Raw genomic sequence first — 20,031 nt, 5'->3', positions numbered from 1 at the left:
ATGAGCATGATCTATAAAGGAAAGGGGGACAAAGCAGACATAAACAACTACCGCCCTATAACAGTGACACCAGTGGGAAAGGGCAGAGAAGAGAGTTCCTAGTAGCACATCAACAGGCCCTGATGGCATCCCAATTATGCTCATAAATAAATTGGGTCCAAAGTCTAAGCAAACATTAAGAAAGGCAGCGAGCAAAACAATAATGGATGGTGAAGTCCCCAATGTGTGGAAACTAAGCAGGATGAGCATGATCTATAAAGGAAAGGGGGACAAAGCAGACATAAACAACTACCGCCCTATAACAGTGACACCAGTGGGAAAGGGCAGAGAAGAGAGTTCCTAGTAGCACATCAACAGGCCCTGATGGCATCCCAATTATGCTCATAAATAAATTGGGTCCAAAGTCTAAGCAAACATTAAGAAAGGCAGCGAGCAAAACAATAATGGATGGTGAAGTCCCCAATGTGTGGAAACTAAGCAGGATGAGCATGATCTATAAAGGAAAGGGGGACAAAGCAGACATAAACAACTACCGCCCTATAACAGTGACACCAGTGGGAAAGGGCAGAGAAGAGAGTTCCTAGTAGCACATCAACAGGCCCTGATGGCATCCCAATTATGCTCATAAATAAATTGGGTCCAAAGTCTAAGCAAACATTAAGAAAGGCAGCGAGCAAAACAATAATGGATGGTGAAGTCCCCAATGTGTGGAAACTAAGCAGGATGAGCATGATCTATAAAGGAAAGGGGGACCAAAGCAGACATAAACAACTACCGCCCTATAACAGTGACACCAGTGGGAAAGGGCAGAGAAGAGAGTTCCTAGTAGCACATCAACAGGCCCTGATGGCATCCCAATTATGCTCATAAATAAATTGGGTCCAAAGTCTAAGCAAACATTAAGAAAGGCAGCGAGTAAAACAATAATGGATGGTGAAGTCCCCAATGTGTGGAAACTAAGCAGGATGAGCATGATCTATAAAGGAAAGGGGGACAAAGCAGACATAAACAACTACCGCCCTATAACAGTGACACCAGTGGGAAAGGGCAGAGAAGAGAGTTCCTAGTAGCACATCAACAGGCCCTGATGGCATCCCAATTATGCTCATAAATAAATTGGGTCCAAAGTCTAAGCAAACATTAAGAAAGGCAGCGAGTAAAACAATAATGGATGGTGAAGTCCCCAATGTGTGGAAACTAAGCAGGATGAGCATGATCTATAAAGGAAAGGGGGACAAAGCAGACATAAACAACTACCGCCCTATAACAGTGACACCAGTGGTTTACAGGCTGGTGATGCAAATTATAAAGGACAGGCTGCAGGCATGGGTAGAGGATGAGGGGGTGCTGGGGGAACTGCAAAACGGGTTCCGGAAACAAAGGAGGTTGGAGGACAATCTTTCTCATTGACGCAGTGCATTGAAATTGCAGAAAAAGAACACAGACCCCTGTGGCTGGCATTTCTGGATATCTAGGGAGCCTACGATAGTGTGATTCAAGAGGACTTGTGGGAAATACTGGACACACTAAATGTGGAAGATGGAATAACTAATCTCTTAAAGGATATCTATAAAGGTAACAAGGTAGTTATAAAATGGGAAAAGCAGGTATCCAAGCCTATAGAGATACAACGAGGGCTTAGACAGGGGTATCCCCTGTCACCCTTGTTATTTATGCTGTACCTAAGAGGATTAGAAGCCAAATTAGAAGAGAGTGGACTTGGCTTCAGCCTCTCTTTTGTCAAGCAAGGAAAACGCATTGAACAGTCATTACCAGCATTGATGTATGCAGATGATATAGTATTGATGGCCGACAATGGGGAAGATTTGCAGGGATTGATAGCCATCTGCAGTAATGAGGGAGATAAGTTAAATTTGAAGTTCAGTAAGGAAAAATCGGCAGTCATGATTTGTAATGATAACCAAGGCAGTGAGCATAGGATACAGGAGGTCACACTGGAAATAGTGGATAAATACAAATATCTTGGCGTATGGATAAGCAACGGGGCAGAGTACCTAAGGGAGCATGAAAGATACGTGGTGACTAAAGGTAACAGGAACACAGCTGTAATGAAAAATAGGGCACTGTGGAATTACAATAGGTATGATGTTGTGAGAGGGATCTGGAAAGGGGTCATGGTTCCTGGTCTGACGTTCGGCAATGCGGTCTTGTGTATGAGATCAGAGGTTAAAGCAAGATTAGAAGTTAAGCAACGTGGCATAGGTAGGCTGGCTTTGGGAGCACATGGGAATACACCAAATCAGGGGGTACAAGGTGACGTGGGAGGACATCATTTGAGGGCAGGGAGGCTAGCAGCAAGATAAAATTTGAGGAGCGATTGAGAGAAAAGGGAGAGGAGCGCTGGGCTAGGAAAGTTTTCAGCTACTTGTGCATGAGGAATGCCGATACAAAATGGAGGAGGCGGACCAGAAAATTGACAAGTAAATACTTAGAAAACGGCAGGAGACCGAACCAAAGGGAACTATCGGTTAAGAAGAAGGTGAAGGAAACTGAGAGGGACATGTGGAAAATAGGGATGAGTATGAAATCAGCACCGGAGACCTACCGAACTTTCAAGCAGGAAATTGCGAAGGAAAAGATCTACGATAATCCTCGGGGTAGTTCACTGCTGTTTGAGGCCAGGACGGGAGTATTGCGGACCAAGACGTACCGAGCCAAATACGAAGGAACAGACGCGTTATGTAGTGCAGGTGGAGAGGAGGAGGAAACGGCGGAACACTTGATACTGGTCTGTAAAGGGCTTCACCCTACAGTTCAAGAAAATGGCGCAGAATTGTTCAAAGCATTGGGGTTTAGGGACAGTGAAGGTAAAATAGACTTTAAGCGGGCAGAAATAACCAGGACGAGGTTATCTGATTGGTGGCTACAATCAAGGCGCGAGTGAAAATTCCGTCACCTACATAGTGCTAGTATTTAAGTGTATTACGGCTAGGTGGCGTGAGCCGCCGCCCGATCTAAAGGGTACAGCCTTATCCATTCATCCATCCATCCATCCATCCATCCATCCATCCATCCATCTATGCATGGGACAGCCACCGCTGTCACAGATTTTACCGGAATGAAGCCTAGCGCTCGGCAGTGCGGCGTCATTTTTTTTTCAGCTTTCACGTGGTTTTTATTGAACATGGATCATGCATTTTTGAGCTGTGAGGATAATTCCCTATAAAGCTAAGAACAATGCTGAACGTTCTTGCTTCATTCCCAACTGCAACATTGTGTACAGATAGGGGTCTGTGAAAGTTCGAAAAGCTCGAATAAGAAATCGAATGGTGTTCTATTTGATTCGGGACTTGAATTGAATAGCACATATTCGAAATGCCGAATATTTTTCAAATTTTTAGCATGGCAGGAAAACCCCAAGGGAGCAACACACTGGAACATCGAGGCAGCATTTTTCTTCTTTTAATTGTTGGATTACCAAGATACATGCATGCAGCCGAATTTTTCACGGGACTATCGATGTCATACTAATCACAGATGAAGGTGCTTCTATTTAAAACTTTAGTGCCGCCAAACGATAGTGTCTTTAATCTGCTATGCTCATCATGAGATTCCTGATGTTGATTCATCAAACGTTTGATTTTTACGCCTCAGTTTTGTCTAAAGTTGGCGACAAGGTACCGGCTTGAATTCTGAAGGAACCGCTGTATATCAACGTACAGTTACAAGATATATCGTAGGCTGTCACTGCTTATATGAACTTACCTCAGTTTCCATAACTGTGGTGTTTTTTTGCCGCTTATAGTTAATTGTAATGTTCCTTTGTTAATGTTTGTGACTATTTGTTCCAAATAAAATATTGTTAAAATATAGAACTGTCTTCAATTAGTATTCAAATAAATTCAAATAAATATTGTTAAAATATAGAACTGTCTTCAATAGAATAGTATTCAATTAGTATTCGATTCGATTCAAAATTGACTATTCCCACAGCCCTAGGTACAGGTCATCCACAGAAAAAGCATCTTTGTTCCAAGCATCGACGTGCAATAAAAAAAAAAAGGAGCTGTTTGAGAAGTGGGCTCGTGCAATACGGAGAGCTGATGCTGAAGAAGTGGTGTCCGCCTTGTCTATTACATCGCGGGCTATGTAACAAGGAATAGATTCTTTGCATCAACGAACCTTGCAAAGCAGCTTGCCTCATCACCAAAGAAAATGGGACCCTAAATCTGCCGGCACGTGCCTCTTGGCAGTGGGACCATGGTGGGCTCCTTTGTCCATCAGGCGTGCTGTACGACTTGATTCAGTCGGTTGAGAACAAGCTGACCACTTTTTTAGCACAGCTCGCCTCCACGCACAGTCCGTTGCAGACATGTGGCATCATCATCATCATCATCGGCCTGTCTATGCCCACTGCGGGGCAAAGGCCTTTCCCATGTTCCGCCAGTCAACCCGGTCCTGTGCTTTCTGCTGCCACGTTATACCTACAAACTTCTTAATCTCATCCACCCACCTAATTTTCTGTCTCCCCCTCGCGCGTTAAGATTGGGCAAACGTCACAGGTCGGCTGCAGTGAGCATAGCATTACGTTAACCCGATCTGTTGCACGCTTTTATTGCTTGACTCGGGTGAACTTCTTTTAAAAGGAATCAGCCAAAAGGAGGAAGAAAAGAAAGCCAAGTGGGCTAAGCCCTGTGTTCTGTAGAGAACTTTTTATTGCACAGTTCAAATAAACTCGCTTCGTGTATGAGTGTGTTTTCTATCAAATAATTCTTTTCCCCTCTGCCGACAAAAAGGTACACATGACTTACTGAAATACAAAAAAGAGGCATACCATCGAGGAACAATTTTAAGACAGAACAGAAAATTCTTTCTCGATGGTACGCGTCTTTTTTGTATTTTAGTAAGCATGTACCAACTAGCCCACAAACAAGTTTTACTAACGTACACTACGTTTTGACCAGAAGCCTGTGAATGAATAGTAGTGGGCCCAAGTACGAGAGCAGGCAAGTTTTTAACAATTTGAATAAGCATTGAAAATGACTTCAGTATGTTGCAGTGATGCGTAATTGCAATTGCTTAAAATGGCAGGACAAAGGCGGAAAAAAAAACACGGTGCTTAAAAGTGGCGCGCCCGAAGTGCCTCGAGCGATATTACTGGCGCGCGCAGTGTTACTCGCTATGCAACCCGCTACATGATAATGCATACAAACACTATTTTTCTAAGGAGAAGATAAAGTCAACCCTTTATTAGTGCACTCGCTGAGGAAAAACGATTAACGTCAGAAAGTTTAGCACGCAAAAAAAAAAAAAAAAAAACGCGAGCCATGTCCGTCAGACGCTGCTAGCAAGGCTGCGCTGTACGTCGTGTGCTCAGCGCCATGCGCCCCTGCGTACAGCGCCCCTTGCGGCATCGGTGCACTTTCGGGACCGGTTTCCGAAGCCGCTTCTCAGACCTCCCCTCTTCTTGCCACCCTAACGTGGGGAAAACATGCGCGCAAGGAAATTGGCAAGTTGGCGACTGTACATTTTTTAAAGGCCGAAACCAGATGTCTGGTGCTTAAGCGCGGCGCGTCCATTGCGAGTCGCGCATGGATCACCTGCACATCATACAGCCTGAACTTGTGTAGAGTGGCCAAACAGCCGGTTTGGCCGGCGTCTTCTGCGAAGAAAAGAAAAAGGCTGACGGTGCAATGATAGCGCCACGCGTGGTCATACGGCATGCTAGGTCCTTGTACCATATCAGAAATAGAAATATAAGTGGCACTTCGCAGCTACTGCAAGGTGGCAGCTGCGTACTGCGCCAGCATGATACCATATTGACTTGCAATGAAGAAAAGGAACTAGAGTGAACTCACCAGGCCCGTAGCCAGGAATTTCTTTCGGTGGGGGAGGGGGGGGGGGGGCACTTGCTGAAAACCTTGACTATTTGAGAAAAACACCTATTTTCATTATTTATTTTTGGTAAAAACATCTACTTCACCAAAATTTCGGGGGGGGGGGGTGCCTGGGCCCCTAGGTCCCCCCTCCCCCCCCCTGGCTACCGGCCTGGGACTCACCAGCGAGTATATGGCTGGCAGTGTGAGCGATTTGGTTACAAAGAGCATTAAGGAAAAAGTCAGAGAAGAGGTTTATTGGATAGCTGTGATGAAAAAAAAAACTAGCTCCGAGTAAACAATGAAAGGGTAAAGATGAAATAAGGAGGGAAGCACATATTCTATGATAACTCAAAGGGAAGCACTTTACTGTTTGAAGCGGGGTTAACTCAAAGGGAAGCACTTTACTGTTTGAAGCGGGGTAGGGTTGCCTTAGAACTAGGCTTGTGCGAATAGTAAATTTTAGGTTCGAAGCGAATAGTGATTTTGGTCGAATAATTTCGAATCGAATTCGAATAGTATATATCACATATTATAAAGAAAAACCAGCATACTTGTCATGACCCAACCAACCTGCACAACGTTTTTAATAACGTAACAAGGCATGTGCAAATGTCATTCTTTTTGGTTCAAAGGAAGTGGAGGCAACTTTGAAGAGTAGCAGGATTTGGCTTTCGGTAGAATGCAAGTGATAACCTGTAAAATATGTTACGTTTTAAAATTTACTACACTTGGAGCATATAAGCCGGTATAACAAGTTTTTAAATTTTAAAAATTATGAATCGATGTGAGGGTAATATGTTCATTTAACCTTGAAGTGGGGCTTCACAACAGTGCGGATTTTTTCTGGAAAGGTGTATTCACGGTATAGCATTCCTCCACCGCAGTGAAACCACCTTTACAGGAGATTACAAACGGAGTGCGAATTTTTCCTGGAAAGGTGTATTCACGGTATAGCACCACTCCACTGCAGTGAAACCACCTTTACGGGGGGTTACAAGCGGATTAATATACACCTACTCGTTCATTTCGAATACTTCGAAATTTTCGATAATTTAAATTCGAATCGAAGCGAATTCGAATACTGTATTATTCGTTCGAATATTCGAAGTGCTCGAATATTCGCACAAGCCTACTTAGAACGCATAGTTATAAAGCAAGATTTGGTAAAGAAGAAGAATGTACTTGTTACGGGAAAGCTCAGGAAATGATGAAGCATGTTTTAAAGAGACACTAAAGAGAAAAATGATTTTTTTCATATTGGTAGATTGCTCTTTCACAATTCCAAAATCACCACACTTGCAGTGAGAAGACACTTGATGGGCAAGAAAACGCACAAAAATAAAATGCGGGTGGCGACGCCACCTTCAATTTCCCGCGCCAAACACCTTGACGTCATAGATTGTGACGGCATCTCCTAGATCCTGTGTAGTTCCTAATCAGTAAAAATGATGTGCGTTGTCCTCTGAGGGGGCCATAGACCTAACATACCAAGCTTCAGGAAATTTAGTTGCGCCAATGTCGCTAAAATACAGAACATACTCTTGGAGATCCATGACGTCATCCGTGGTGATTTTGGCACAAAATTTAAAAATGAAACTTTGACCTTGGTTTTCTCCTCGATTAATAACCTGTGGCAGTGAAAATGAACACATTAGAGATCTCTGAGTACAATTTAGCTACATAAACCTATTCATTGTTTCACTTTAGTGTCCCTTTAATTGAATGTGAAGATGTCCACCCAGGTGTGTGTTTGGGCACTAGCCTACATTAAAGCCTTGGGTTTTAAGGACAACACAGGTAAACAGGTTCACAATACAGATAAGTAAAGGATGGTTGGAGAGTTGGTGGTGGAAAAGTAGGGAGAACGGACAAAAGTATATAGTGGGAAAACTAAGGTTACTCTGCTATAAGGGTGCAGAAAGTTGGACTGTGAATTTTGGGCTAGGCAAGACATTAAGCCGGATCAAAAGATAATGACAATTTTGTAGAGCTTGGTGGTGCACAGGACACCACTTCGTTGTAAAGGGGACGCTCAGCATTCACCCATCCAGCATCCGCAACTGGCCGTTCATCCACTCAAGGGCAAGTGGGATTCAGGCCGTACTAGCCGACGTTCAGTCCAGGCGCATATATGTGGAAAACCGTATGTCCAGAGTGAGATGTGTCTGTTCGTAAGTTAGCTCTCAAGAGGAAGGTTTGTGAGCAGTTAAATACCTACAAAGAGACTGTTAAATTTTCAGGCTGTCATAAGCACAGGATTTTGCTAGGACATTTATACAACGACCTTCTGTGAGCACATAGCAAACGACAGGCATTCAAACATGTTGGCTGGAACACCAGTGCTAAAGCTTGTTTAAAAAGTCAGTCATATCTGTGTTTAAATTTATGTGAGAAGACGAAAAAGGAAAGCATATTGTCTTAAGCATTCAGTGTAGCCACTTCACTGTGGAAAAGAGGATATAAGAAAGTCCAAAAGCGAAAAATAAATTTGCCGTTTTCACAATGCAATTGGGAGACATACCTCCCGCCTCTAAGCCTGTTCCATGAACCAAATATTTAACAGCATGGTTTTTATCTTCCTGGTGGGCTAGGTGTACAACACACAGTCAAAACATGAAGATGTGCGAAAAGCATGTGTGCAACACTTACGTGAAAACAAGCCTGTCTATGCAAAGGTAAGAATTCTGTCCCACGGTTTTTTCTTTTTTGAAGGGAAACTTCCTTGCAAACTATCCTGCCCATGTCATGTAGATTTCTGTTTCACCTAGTAGGGCTCAAAGGAGTCGTCAAAAGCTCGCCCCTTCCCCCTTTAAAGGTTAGAAACATTCCAGAGCAAAGCGCTCTACGTGTTTAGACGTTTGGAAAGTATGAGCGGTTGTGGGTGACGAGAGGTGCTGCAGAGTCCTAGGAGGGGGGCTACCAGGGGTGGCACCAGGGATGGTATTAGCTTTACTTCAGTTTGGTCTCATGAGTGCAATTAAAAGTTACGACAGCACAGGTGATATGCCTGCAGTCATCATTGGTGACTTTATTTAACGTCTATCTTCACAAAGTCTGACTCCTGGATTCCCAGCTTTCATAAGGACACCTATGGCCCACATTTAATATGTACTCTTAAAATACCCGCCAACAGGTTTGCTGCCACATCAACGGGGATGCAGTTGTTTCCTTGTGGCTAGGTTGCATGTTGTACAAAATAAGTCTCTTAATTACTTCTCAAAGAGGCTCATCCTAATCATTTTGCCATCATCCTCATGCACTTTTCTTTGCAGGAGAAAAACAAGTGTGCAAAATGATTTTGTTCGTCTTTGTATTGCCATAGTTGCTGCTTCTGCCTCTTCAAAGATAGACCCTTTAGTGTCTTTGGTAACTCCATGTAACTTTCCACAACAAAGATACCCATTGACTTTCTACTCTTTCAGCATTTCAATCATGAGCACAAATTTGCATCTCCAGTAAGTGCTGCATACTAGCATCAAAGTGATCTTGGCTTTCACAGAAAAAAAAACACACCTAAACATGGCATGAAAGCTTTGCTTAGTTTAGACGATCCCAGCTTTGTGTTGGGTCTGCAAAATTTGTTGTTCGTTTTACTACACTGCTGCATTTGCATTTTTGCAATGAAAAATAAATCAATCCTCTAAAATGCTTGCGGGCCAAACTGAAGCACATACAACTTCCCTGTGACTATTTGTGGCACTGAAACTGTAATTGGGAGTCCCAAATTTTTCATTGCACAATGTGTTGCACTAATGTTCAAAGAATGTTATGCTAAAAATGGTACAGTATCGAACCTGCTTTACGAGCCGCAATATGGTGCCTTCACATACCGCTTTTCTTTTGTTATTCTTTAGTATATTGACGGGGACTTTGAGCAGTACACATCGAACATGGAAAATGTGAAGGCAAGTACTGCATAATGGCACTACATGTATTTTATACCAGTGTCACACAGAGTACTGCTGATCGCGATTACGTTTGATCCTGATAAAATTACTTAACAGGGATTGGCTCCCTTCTGCAGCGTGCATGAAGAAGCCAGTCATGATCAATAAATTCTATCCGGATCAGGCCTGATCACTATCAGAAGTGACTGTTTGGCACCGGTGTTACACTTTCGCTTCAGAAATGTAGCGGGCAATTTTTTTTCTTGCAGGTCTGGGGAGGCCATTTGGAGATGCATGCAATGGCAGAACTTTACAAGTAAGAAAAAAAATGTTCCTTACAGTTTCTTTTTTGGCCTTAGTCATGGTCTGCCTTAGAATGAGCAACTGTTAATATCTTTTGAATTTGTTTATTATTCGTGGTGGACACCTGCTTACTTTCGTATCGGGGAGCTGCTGCTTTGCCCATGTTTGCAAAAGCTTTTATTCTACAGGATCCATTAGCTGCTTGTGTAAAACTGAGCATAAGTATCACATTGCAGAGACAAAATAAGTAGAGCTAAAAGCCTTGGATGCTAGCATACATGCTACAGGGTAAAATAGCGAGGGATATCTTGTTCTCTTGGTTTTTTCTGCACTATGTGCAAAGCTTTCAGCATTACATGTAGCCTTTCCATCACACAGTATCCTTCACAGTGTTGCTTATGATTGTTTCTGACTGGTTTAACTGCAATTAATGTGTCCTTTTTTTGTGTGTCCCTGTAATGTTCATAAAGTATTTGACTCTTTGCTTGGAACTTACAGGAAAGACTTCCTGATCTTTGATACCCCAGGCAGGAGTCCGTACTATGCAACAGAGAATCACTTTAAAGATGTGGTATGATCAATATCATACAGTTTTATGTTTGCCATGCAAATGCTACTTTTCACCTTTCTTCTCTAGGTAATGCTGTGCTACATGCATGGTAATCACTACGATGTAATCTACTCAAGGCAAAGGCTCAGTGCTGCAGCAATGTGCCAGTGTAAGTTCCAAGGTCTTCTAAACCCAATTTGTATTGCCTTTTCATTGGTTGTAATTGTCAAATTCTAGTGACAACATACACGAGGCTACACTAATATGGGCATTCTTACTGTTCACCACAGCAATTGTGTACGAAACTCTGTACAAGACAGTTTTTGAGTTTGGCGACGATGTCGACCTGGCAGTCAAGAAAATGCTTTATGACAAGACTTACTTCAAGCACAAGAAGAACATGACCTTTGAGCAGTGGAAAGAAAGGTAATGGGCAAGAGATTTTATTGTCCCTTAAATGTGCTTTCATGTGATGGAAACATTGTAGGCAAAGTTGCACTTGCTGTTTATATTGAAGATTCTTTTGTAATATAAGGCCTCTGAGACAGCCTAGTCGTACTTGTGCATAGGTGTCTATTACACTTACCTCTCATTATACTGTAAAATCCTGAGCAAGTGCCCCCTTCCCCTTTTCTGGAGATTTGAAATATGCGCCAGTGATCGAGCAAGCCCACCCCCCCCCCCTCCCCACCTGCTGTGTTGTGGGTGGCAGTCCCAATGCAGCAGCAGTCGAGGAAGACCGGCGATGACCGACGCGGCCGGCGGGGACACCGACCTGCCACAACACGCGGTTTGGCGCGAAGCGCCGAAGAAGAACGAAACGTCCGCACTCAAAGAGTACTCTTCACACACTGCCTTTATTTACACGTCGCCTGTTGAAACATGAATGCCAGAGCGGCGCCCAAATGGGCAAATCGAATGATTCAATCGCGTTCTGAAAGAACATATCCAGATTGCCCAATTGGAACACCGATCCGCTCAAACAAGTTTTGACTGAATGTTTAGCTTCATACAGGTTCTCACCGCAAGGCACCACTGGAGTGTCTCCTGCTCAACTTCTTCATGGTAGGCAACCGCGAGTTGCTCTCGACATAGTGTGGTTGCATCGCAACACTGCAGTTCCCACGCCAACCAACCACGAACACGCGGTTTGGCGCGAAGCGCCGATGAAGAACGAAACGTCCGCACTCAAAGAGTACTCTTCACACACTGCCTTTATTTACACGTCGCCTGTTGAAACATGAATGCCAGAGCGGCGCCCCCTGGCATTCTCACAGAACAATTGAGAAACCGGAACTGGTGAATACACATCACGAACAATTGTGAAACCGAAACTGGTGAATACAACCACAACACAACACTGCCCCCCCCCCCCCCCTCCAAATCTTGTCCAATCATCTTGCACCGCAGGGGGTGGGCTTGCTGGTGGTTTTACAGTACTTTGTTCTATCATTATTGCCCTTTACGTTACATTTGCCTAATAAAGTGCAAGACAGTAATCATGCAAAGAAGAAAACGTTGCGGCCCATGGTAATACAGCCACGTATGTGATGAAATTTTGTTGAAGCGCAGCAGCAAAGAATTTTTAGCGCTGGCATCTTGTGATTTCTTAGCTCCTGGCGTGGCAGCCTGGAGGAAGACAGACTGTGACTGCAGCAGTCGTCAAGTGATAATGTGTTGGCCTGTGATGCAGGAGGTACTGGGTTTGATTCCCAGTGTCACTGGTCACCTACTGGTTTTTCTTATGCGGAGCGGTACCCCAGCCTGGCACTCTGTGGTGTGGGTACTCGTCTCCGAAAGCCAGCTTCTTCATTCTGCTCTCTTATGTTTCACTCCCCCTCACCTTGCCCCCCATGATGCAGCGTCATGCTACCTTATGTGTTGCAGAAGTTAGCATCTTTCATAACCTTAAATGGCTATGATCAGTTTGTCAGCCGCTGCTTGCGCATGGCTATGTGTCGCTCTGTTTGGGCGCAGGAGTTTTGAGTGGCCACACTAAATGGCTACCAAACACCATGGAAAGCGATATAACCCGCATGAAAGTATAGTATCTTTTTAGTTTCAGAGGTGAATTTTGTTTGTTATATCTGTTGACAGACCTTTCTTACTTTGTTGAAAACAAGGTTTCAAATACATGTACACTATGGAAATTTCAAAGGGAATGTTATTTACTTTGTGATATTCATTCTTATACCCTGTTTTGTTATAACAAGTGTGCATACTGCACAGTGTTGTAGATAATAAAGTCCATTTTCTTTTTATTTTATTTACTATAATTTTTTGATGGCTTGAGTAGGCAGCGATTTGTCATATTTATGCATGTGCTATCGACATCAAATGAAACCTGAACAGCAGCAAGCCTTCGCAATGGTATAGTGCACGCCATCCAGTCATCATTGTGGATAGGCACGCGCATCCCGTTTGGCAGCACTGCGCATGTGCGTGCCTGTCCATGGTGATGGCTGGACTGCGCGTACTATACCATTGCGAATGCCTGCTGCTATTCGGGTTTCATTTGGTGCTGATAGTACACATCTTGCCTTTTTATCATTTCTGTGTTTGTTTGTTTTCCACGCCAGGGCCTGAATAATACTTTAGCTCAATTTATCCTATTGCTGTGGAGCTTATAGCTCAGTGGCCACTGCATTGAATCATTACCACCGTGGCTGCTTTGGAGAGGAGGTCAAATGCAAAATTTTTCTAGTTATGTTTGATGGGTGACCAAACAGTAATACAAGAACAAAGTTCAATAACTTGGAAATAACATAATCAGTCTTCAATTATTTTTGCCCTAGAAAGATGGTCTTTGGTTTTAGTGTTCAAGCTGCTGAGATAACTGAAGCACCACGTGCCTGTGGCAGATGTAATCAGTATACTTTCCAGACTATAGAACTGGGAAGACAAGGGAACCGAAAACTTGACACTAAAGTTTATTTGTTTACTGAATAAGCCAGGGAAAGAAAGTATCTGCAGTAATTCACTAGCAATAAAGAATGTGAAATCAAAGGTTGCGGTCTGCATCCTCGGGAACTTGGATGAGTTCTTAAACAAGAGTAGCAGTTAAAGCATCAGTGTGTGTGCATGCATACCTTTTTCCCATGCCCATCTGTGCACTTTTATTTTTAGGGGGGCATTACCTGTGTGGTACGCTGCGTAGGCAGTGTGACAGGGCAGCTTTAGTCATTTCCATGGGCGAATGCAGTAAGTGTGGGCGAGGTGCATTAAGATGTCTTTTGTAACCATCGACTGGTCTCGACTAAATTCCAGGGTGTAACATATTAGGAGCTGACTTGCACCTTTTTCTTCATTATGGGAGCTCTCTTCTTGGTAGCAGTAGCAAGTAATTTGAAAACACTGTTAAATTAGTCGTAGGTATGTCTTACCTTTTGTGTAGCATTAAAAGATTGCTCTTTAAACCTGTGAGCAACCATACACATTTAATACGCCTGTTTTGCATTGTTCTTTCTTGCTCTTTTAGTGTCAAGTTTGGCACAGAGACCAACGTCCTTTCTGAAGAAGAACAGGTGAGATAAGATGCTGTTGCAATTGCTGTGGTGCACTATTTGTTGAAATTGTACCATCTGTTGCAGGCCACTGCTTCGGACGTGGTGACCGCATTGGCGAATCGAATACCACCGTTTCCATTCAAAGTTGCCAAGGCTTTGGACCCAACAATCTATAGAAATGTTGAATATGACATCTGGAATGAAGCAGAAAAAGGTAGTTTGTTATGCTTGGTAGGAAGTTTGTCTCTAAACTTATTAGAGTTGGAGACTGACCGTGTTGTTACACTGGATGTTGGATTGCGCAGCATTGGTGGGACACAAGAGGGGGCCTGTTTCCCCTTGTGTCATGTCACTGTTGCCAAGCCACCATGCCACCAGTCTCTGAAACTGCACAAGTTGCCCATTGCAACGTCTTAGTTGTTATACTTTCCTGCTGCTGAGGGCAATTTTCTGGCCATGCTACAGTCGGGATGATGTCCAAAAGGTTCACTTTACAAAATAGTTAATGCACATCCATCTACTGCAGGGCCTCCCACATTCCATGAAACTCCCTGCACGTAGAAACTCGGCACATTGGGGGCAGCTACGTGTTATGCCTGATATCAGAGGTTATATCAAAGGCTCTGTACATTCTCAGTTGCTGCTTTGTCGAGCAGTTATGGCAGTGTTTGTTGCAGTATCAAAAATGCATGTTGTGTTTACAAGGTTTTCGTAACTCATCCATTGATATTCTGAACATATTTTGCACAGAGCAGCCCTCCACTAAGGTGTCCTCTTATAATCATATGATTTTGGGATGAAAAATCCCAACAGTTATTAGGTCTTTGTTTAGGGGCTCCAGATGCATTTCTCAGTCATTGACATCCATATTTTTATGTGAAATATTACTGTCCTTGCTAGCTTTCTATTTACATTCTCATTTCTGTGTTCAGAAGTTGTTTGAGTTATTCTGAATGAAAGCTAGATAATGAGGTAATTGAATTTTACTTTTGAAGCAGGAAATGTGTGAGTACACCTGTAAGGTCAAGACATGTCAGGATGGTATAATAGCAATATAAACGAAGAAAGTAATAGATAGCACTTGGAGTTTATTTTCAGCGCTATTGACAGCATAGTGAGCCTAATTTTTTAGAGGATAAATGGAATTAGAAAGATTTGGTGCTTTCAAGCCTACATTGACCTGTGAAAGTAACTGCAAGCAATCGTTGAAAGAACAAAGCGGGCTGCAGAATCTGCTTTAAAGGGGTCATGAAGCACCCCTTGGGCTTGTTGAAAAAACACATCCTGCAGAAAGCTGACACGACTATGAAATGCTCAGCCAAATATTGCAGTCGTGCGCGCTGTGTAAAGGATGCAAGTGGAGCGCGAAGTTGCTGTTTTCTCAGGTGCCCTCTTTTCAAACAGAGGCCGGTCCTCACTCTCGTCGGTGGGTGGAGCGCCTGCCGGTTGACGTCGCGTATCTGCTTCTCCGCGTCGCAAAAGACATAGCATCCTCATTGGCCGATAGCCGACATAAATCGAGAGTGGCGTTCAGATCAGATGCGCTTCTTGCCACGGGGTGCCGCCACTTGCCGGCGCCGCACTCCTCAGTACACTAGAGTTACTGTATATGCTACCTTTAGGTAGCAGAGTTGCGCCTCTGATAGAACTCGCCGCTCGCGCCACCATTCGCCCAGCGCGCTCACGTGCGCAAAAAGCATCCGTTTCAGGGAAAGCCAACTTCACGGCCGCGCGGGTGCTGGCGATCGCCGCGCCACCACCGCTGTATCAAGCCAAATCAAGCCGTCCGGCGAAGCGCAAGACGGTCCAGCTGAGTTCGGATTGTTTGTCGTTGTTGTGGTAGTGTCTTCTGCTGTCCGTTTTTGCAAACGTCTGCGTGGCGCAGTGCCCTGACACAGTGTTGCGAAGTTGTGACAATGACAGAATGCTGCGCTCCCCACTGCACGAACCGACAAGAGCACGGAAAGGCCTTCTTCTTGATTCCATGTGACAAGTCTGTTTCCGTCGTCCGTCGCCGTCTCAAGTGGCTGCTGCGCATGAGACGTCAGAAGCCGGCGATAGCGAACAGGATATATATCGCTTCTCTCTCACTGGTCAAAGGTTGACTAAAAATCGAGCGGGACAAAACGGTAAAAATATGCGCGAGTGACTGTGTGAAGGAGGTGATGTGTGTGAATATGAACCTTCATTCCGAGCACTGTGCGGCATAAAAGTTTGAAGCATGACAGAGTGTTTATTATATGCCACATCTACCTAGACGTACGCGAAATTCTCGTTAGCTTGCGTTACTTGTAAAACACAGTGATATTTTAGCACTTGTTTTCTCGAGCTATTCACTTATTCTTTTGAAGCGCTGCATCAAAAACTACGTGAAACGAATAATTAGGCTGAATTTATTTGGCCCAGAATCGTGACCATCGCACTTTTCCTATTTGCCATTTAAAAAAAATATTACTTGCGATGGTGTTTAATCTCCACCTGTTCCATCTCAAATTATTGTTTCTCCGAGCTTTCCATTCTTTTTTTTTTCTTAGAATCGAAAGTCATTGCGCCAGCGACGCGTTATGAACGAACGAGAAAGTAGACGGAGCCGCTGGGCCGAGAGGACAGCAGCAACAACAGCAGCCGCGTCGGCTCCTACATTCCAGAGAGGTGGCTTTCCTGCTTAGCGTGGATGCCACGGCGGGCAAGATGGCGGACCTATGCGCAACTCTGCTACCTAAAGGTAGCATATACAGTAACTCTACAGTACACGGTAGCCGCACTCGCACAAGCGAATCACAGCGGGAGAGCGATCGCGTTTCATGACGCGCGCTGACGTAACTTCTTTCCCCCGTGCCATCCCTCCCTGTCTAGCTTCCAGTGCGCTCGTCGGCACGAGGAAAGAAAGAAAGCGCTGAGAGCATGCGCCGAACACCTGTAACTCCGCTCGTTCTTGATGGATTCGAGAAATTTTTGCGGCAATCGATTCGGGAGGCAGTAAACTCCGATACTGAGGTCATTAGATCATTACCTGGAAAAGTGGTTCATGACCCCTTTAAAATTTGAACAGTACAGTGTGCTTGCAGAGTGTCCTTAGTATTTACACCTATTTCTGCTTCTTGAATTCACATAATTTTTGTTGCTAGGTTGGCTCAGGCATGTGTAATGCCAAGGGATTGGCTCTATCCTCATTTCATCAGCTTTATCACCGTTCTTAACTTCATGATGATTTTTTTCAGTCACAAGCCATTATCTTTCCTCATCCCGACCATCCATGTAAAGTCAAACGCATAAACTGCTGTCTTTCCACTGTTCATTCTCCTTCTTACCATGCACAATAATTAATTAGATCAGTGCTGTGGTGTGTTCTTCAATCTCCTCTTGTCCGTGTCATAATTTGCCCTGTTTTCAAGATGTTCAAGATGATGGAATTCGCCTTGTCCCATCACACTTTGCCGCTGAACACGACCTAACCAAGTTTCAAGATCTAATTTGATCCCAACTAACCACCTAATATTATTATTATTAATAATAAGGCTTTGCAGTAATTTTATGGCAACCCTTTCTTTTTTTTTTACCTACTTGTGTGCATCCATGGTTTTGTGCAACGTTTATACATTGTCTATGTTTAACATTGTATTATTCGGTCATTTTTTTTCCCTCATGATCATTAGTAGAGACCGGAACTTCAGGCACGGAAAAACAAGGTTTTCGGTGCCTATAATAGGCCAAGACAATTGTCATTTAGGCATACAGTATATAGGCGTTCGATACTTTCGTTTTGGCATATATAGGCTCAATTTTTAATTACTTCAGCAGCGTATCTCAGGACAAGTTTTCTACTTCTAATGAACACAACAGACAAATTCTGTGCTTTGGGAAATGTTAATTTTATTTTCTTCGTGCAAAGTTCGACAAGGATCACCATTTGAACAGATATACTTGAAAGCTAGGGTGATTCGGCTCTATGAGAAAGGCTTTGGAAGCAATGAAAAAACAGTACAATCTCAAGGTTTTCGGGCTTGAAGTTGTGCCTTCTTTCAGTCAGTCTTTGTTTGTGTGCGCAAAAAGAACGCTTACCGTCCACTGAAGTTAGCGGAGCGTACTTGTAGTGTTGAGCCTTCAGTGGTGTAATTGCATTTGGAATCTTGGATTGTTCTTTGCTCAGAACCTTGGACACTTTTAGCACAGAAAATCCGGCATTTCTGTCCAAGACAGATTTAAGCTTCGAGATAACCCTGTAAGCAACAGGTCCATTTGGGACGGTGGCGAACCTTTCCTGGACGTCCAAAATTAGCTCAACACTCATAGTCGGAGTGGCGCCCAAACTTTCAAGAGTGTGTATGGTTTCTGCTAGGACAGTAAAGTGATCACACAAATATGCTAAGTCAGATTCAAGTGTATCATGGTGTAGAACAGCCTGGGCCCTTCTCATGGCGACGCGGTCGTCTGCAGCAATGACAGCATTAACACAAGCCAAGTGTTTGTTGTAGTAGTCGCTGCCTTCAGCCAAGTTCTTCAGTAGGTATCAACGGGCTCTGGTGGAAGAGGCACATTTGGTAACTGCTCTTTAAGTGAACGTAGCCGCCTTAAAGGGGCACTAAAGGCAAATATGAAGTCGACGTTGATTGTTGAAATAACTGTCCAGAAACCTCGTAGAGCTACTTTTGTGCCAAGGAAGTGCTTATTTTGAAATAAAATCACGTTTTAGTGGTCCGGATCGCATTAGCACACTTCAAATCACCCACCTGAAAGCGGTGTTTCTCACATCACTGCTGCCATGCCCAACGTTGCCCACCTTTGCTGCGCGGCGGCGTGCGCCATTTGGGCATCCGGCAACATCACATGCATGCGACATTTTCTCGAACTTTCTGTCAGAGCGACTTTCACGAGCGCACAAAACACACGCGGCAGTATGCGATACCGAAACTACCACTGAGACGCGACCGCGTGAGCAAAGCAGGGTGCCGGGCAAAGCGCAGTTCGGTGAAAACGGAACCTTTGAACCATGCGCGCCGTTCCCCATGGCAACGCCAAAGAGGTTCTTTTTTCTATGAATCAAACAGAAACGAACAAGCACCATTTTATTACGTCTCTTGATGCACGGAATGTTCTTTTTTTATTGCACTCGGATCATCGAGGGGCTGTTGATACCCAACCAAACCTAACTCCATCCACCCATGTTTTCATCCATATATTGCAAACAAAGTATGCATGTGTCACTTGTTTTTGATGCAGTGCTCTTCAGTGACATACCTGTGCAGCTTCTGTTTTAAGCATTTCTTTTCTTTTCATTTTTTTTTAGAGAGAATCCGCAATGAGCAACTTGTGATTCCAGAATTGGAACCTGGGGTTAAGTGTTTGGTGAGTTGTGCAGCAGCTGTAATTGCATTTCTATAACAGGAACACAGGCATTCAGTTCTGAAAGTTTCTGCAAAGGACCTCTGTTTGGGAAGACTGGCTCTGTATTATGCAAAGCATTTTAAAAATAAATTCTTTTCGTTGACGACACTGTGTCAGTGTTACAAGAAGGATCGAGATGGGGCAGTCATTGCATGTAATGTTTCACACTAGCCTGCATGCTCCTTCTGAATTGTCCACTTTCATCTCTACCGATTTCCTCCTTTTCCTCTATAGACTTTCAGCAAACCAAGTATCACATTTTGTCTTCATGTTTGGCTGATATGAAACGTTGGTGTTCATAAGGCATACTTTCTGTACACGCTGGTTTGCCACTACACTATGCCACTTTTGTAATCAAAATGCGTGAAGAGCACTTTGATGTGCACCAGAGGCATCACCTCATGCCGACTGTGGGTTACATGAGAATTTAGGCTTAGCCTTGTGTCCCATTTCGCATTGCCATTTTTTCGGCATGTTGGTAAACATTTCGCAGCGCGATTAACATGTACCTAACTTTTTTTTTTGCAAGAAATAAAATGAAGTTTTGTACATCCCACATT

General features: G+C 43.8%; 1 protein-coding gene and 1 pseudogene across 1 annotated transcript in view; both read left to right on the top strand.

Annotated features, from left to right (window-relative positions):
* The window catches only part of LOC119382460 (putative bifunctional UDP-N-acetylglucosamine transferase and deubiquitinase ALG13), a 60,296-nt gene that overhangs the window by 3,343 nt on the left and 36,922 nt on the right, over nt 1-20,031 (top strand). The window contains exons 2-10 of the mRNA XM_037650168.2: nt 8,432-8,515; nt 9,695-9,745; nt 9,997-10,043; nt 10,529-10,601; nt 10,668-10,749; nt 10,871-11,006; nt 14,059-14,104; nt 14,171-14,300; nt 19,374-19,432. Coding sequence (XP_037506096.2) covers nt 8,432-8,515; nt 9,695-9,745; nt 9,997-10,043; nt 10,529-10,601; nt 10,668-10,749; nt 10,871-11,006; nt 14,059-14,104; nt 14,171-14,300; nt 19,374-19,432 — 708 coding nt within the window. The remainder of the gene's footprint in view (nt 1-8,431; nt 8,516-9,694; nt 9,746-9,996; nt 10,044-10,528; nt 10,602-10,667; nt 10,750-10,870; nt 11,007-14,058; nt 14,105-14,170; nt 14,301-19,373; nt 19,433-20,031) is intronic.
* LOC125757106 (uncharacterized) lies at nt 1,759-2,926 on the top strand (annotated as a pseudogene).

The sequence above is a fragment of the Rhipicephalus sanguineus genome, chromosome 2 (assembly GCF_013339695.2).
Source record: "Rhipicephalus sanguineus isolate Rsan-2018 chromosome 2, BIME_Rsan_1.4, whole genome shotgun sequence".
Lineage (NCBI taxonomy): Eukaryota > Metazoa > Arthropoda > Arachnida > Ixodida > Ixodidae > Rhipicephalus > Rhipicephalus sanguineus.
This window is presented reverse-complemented; position numbering and strand designations above follow the sequence as displayed.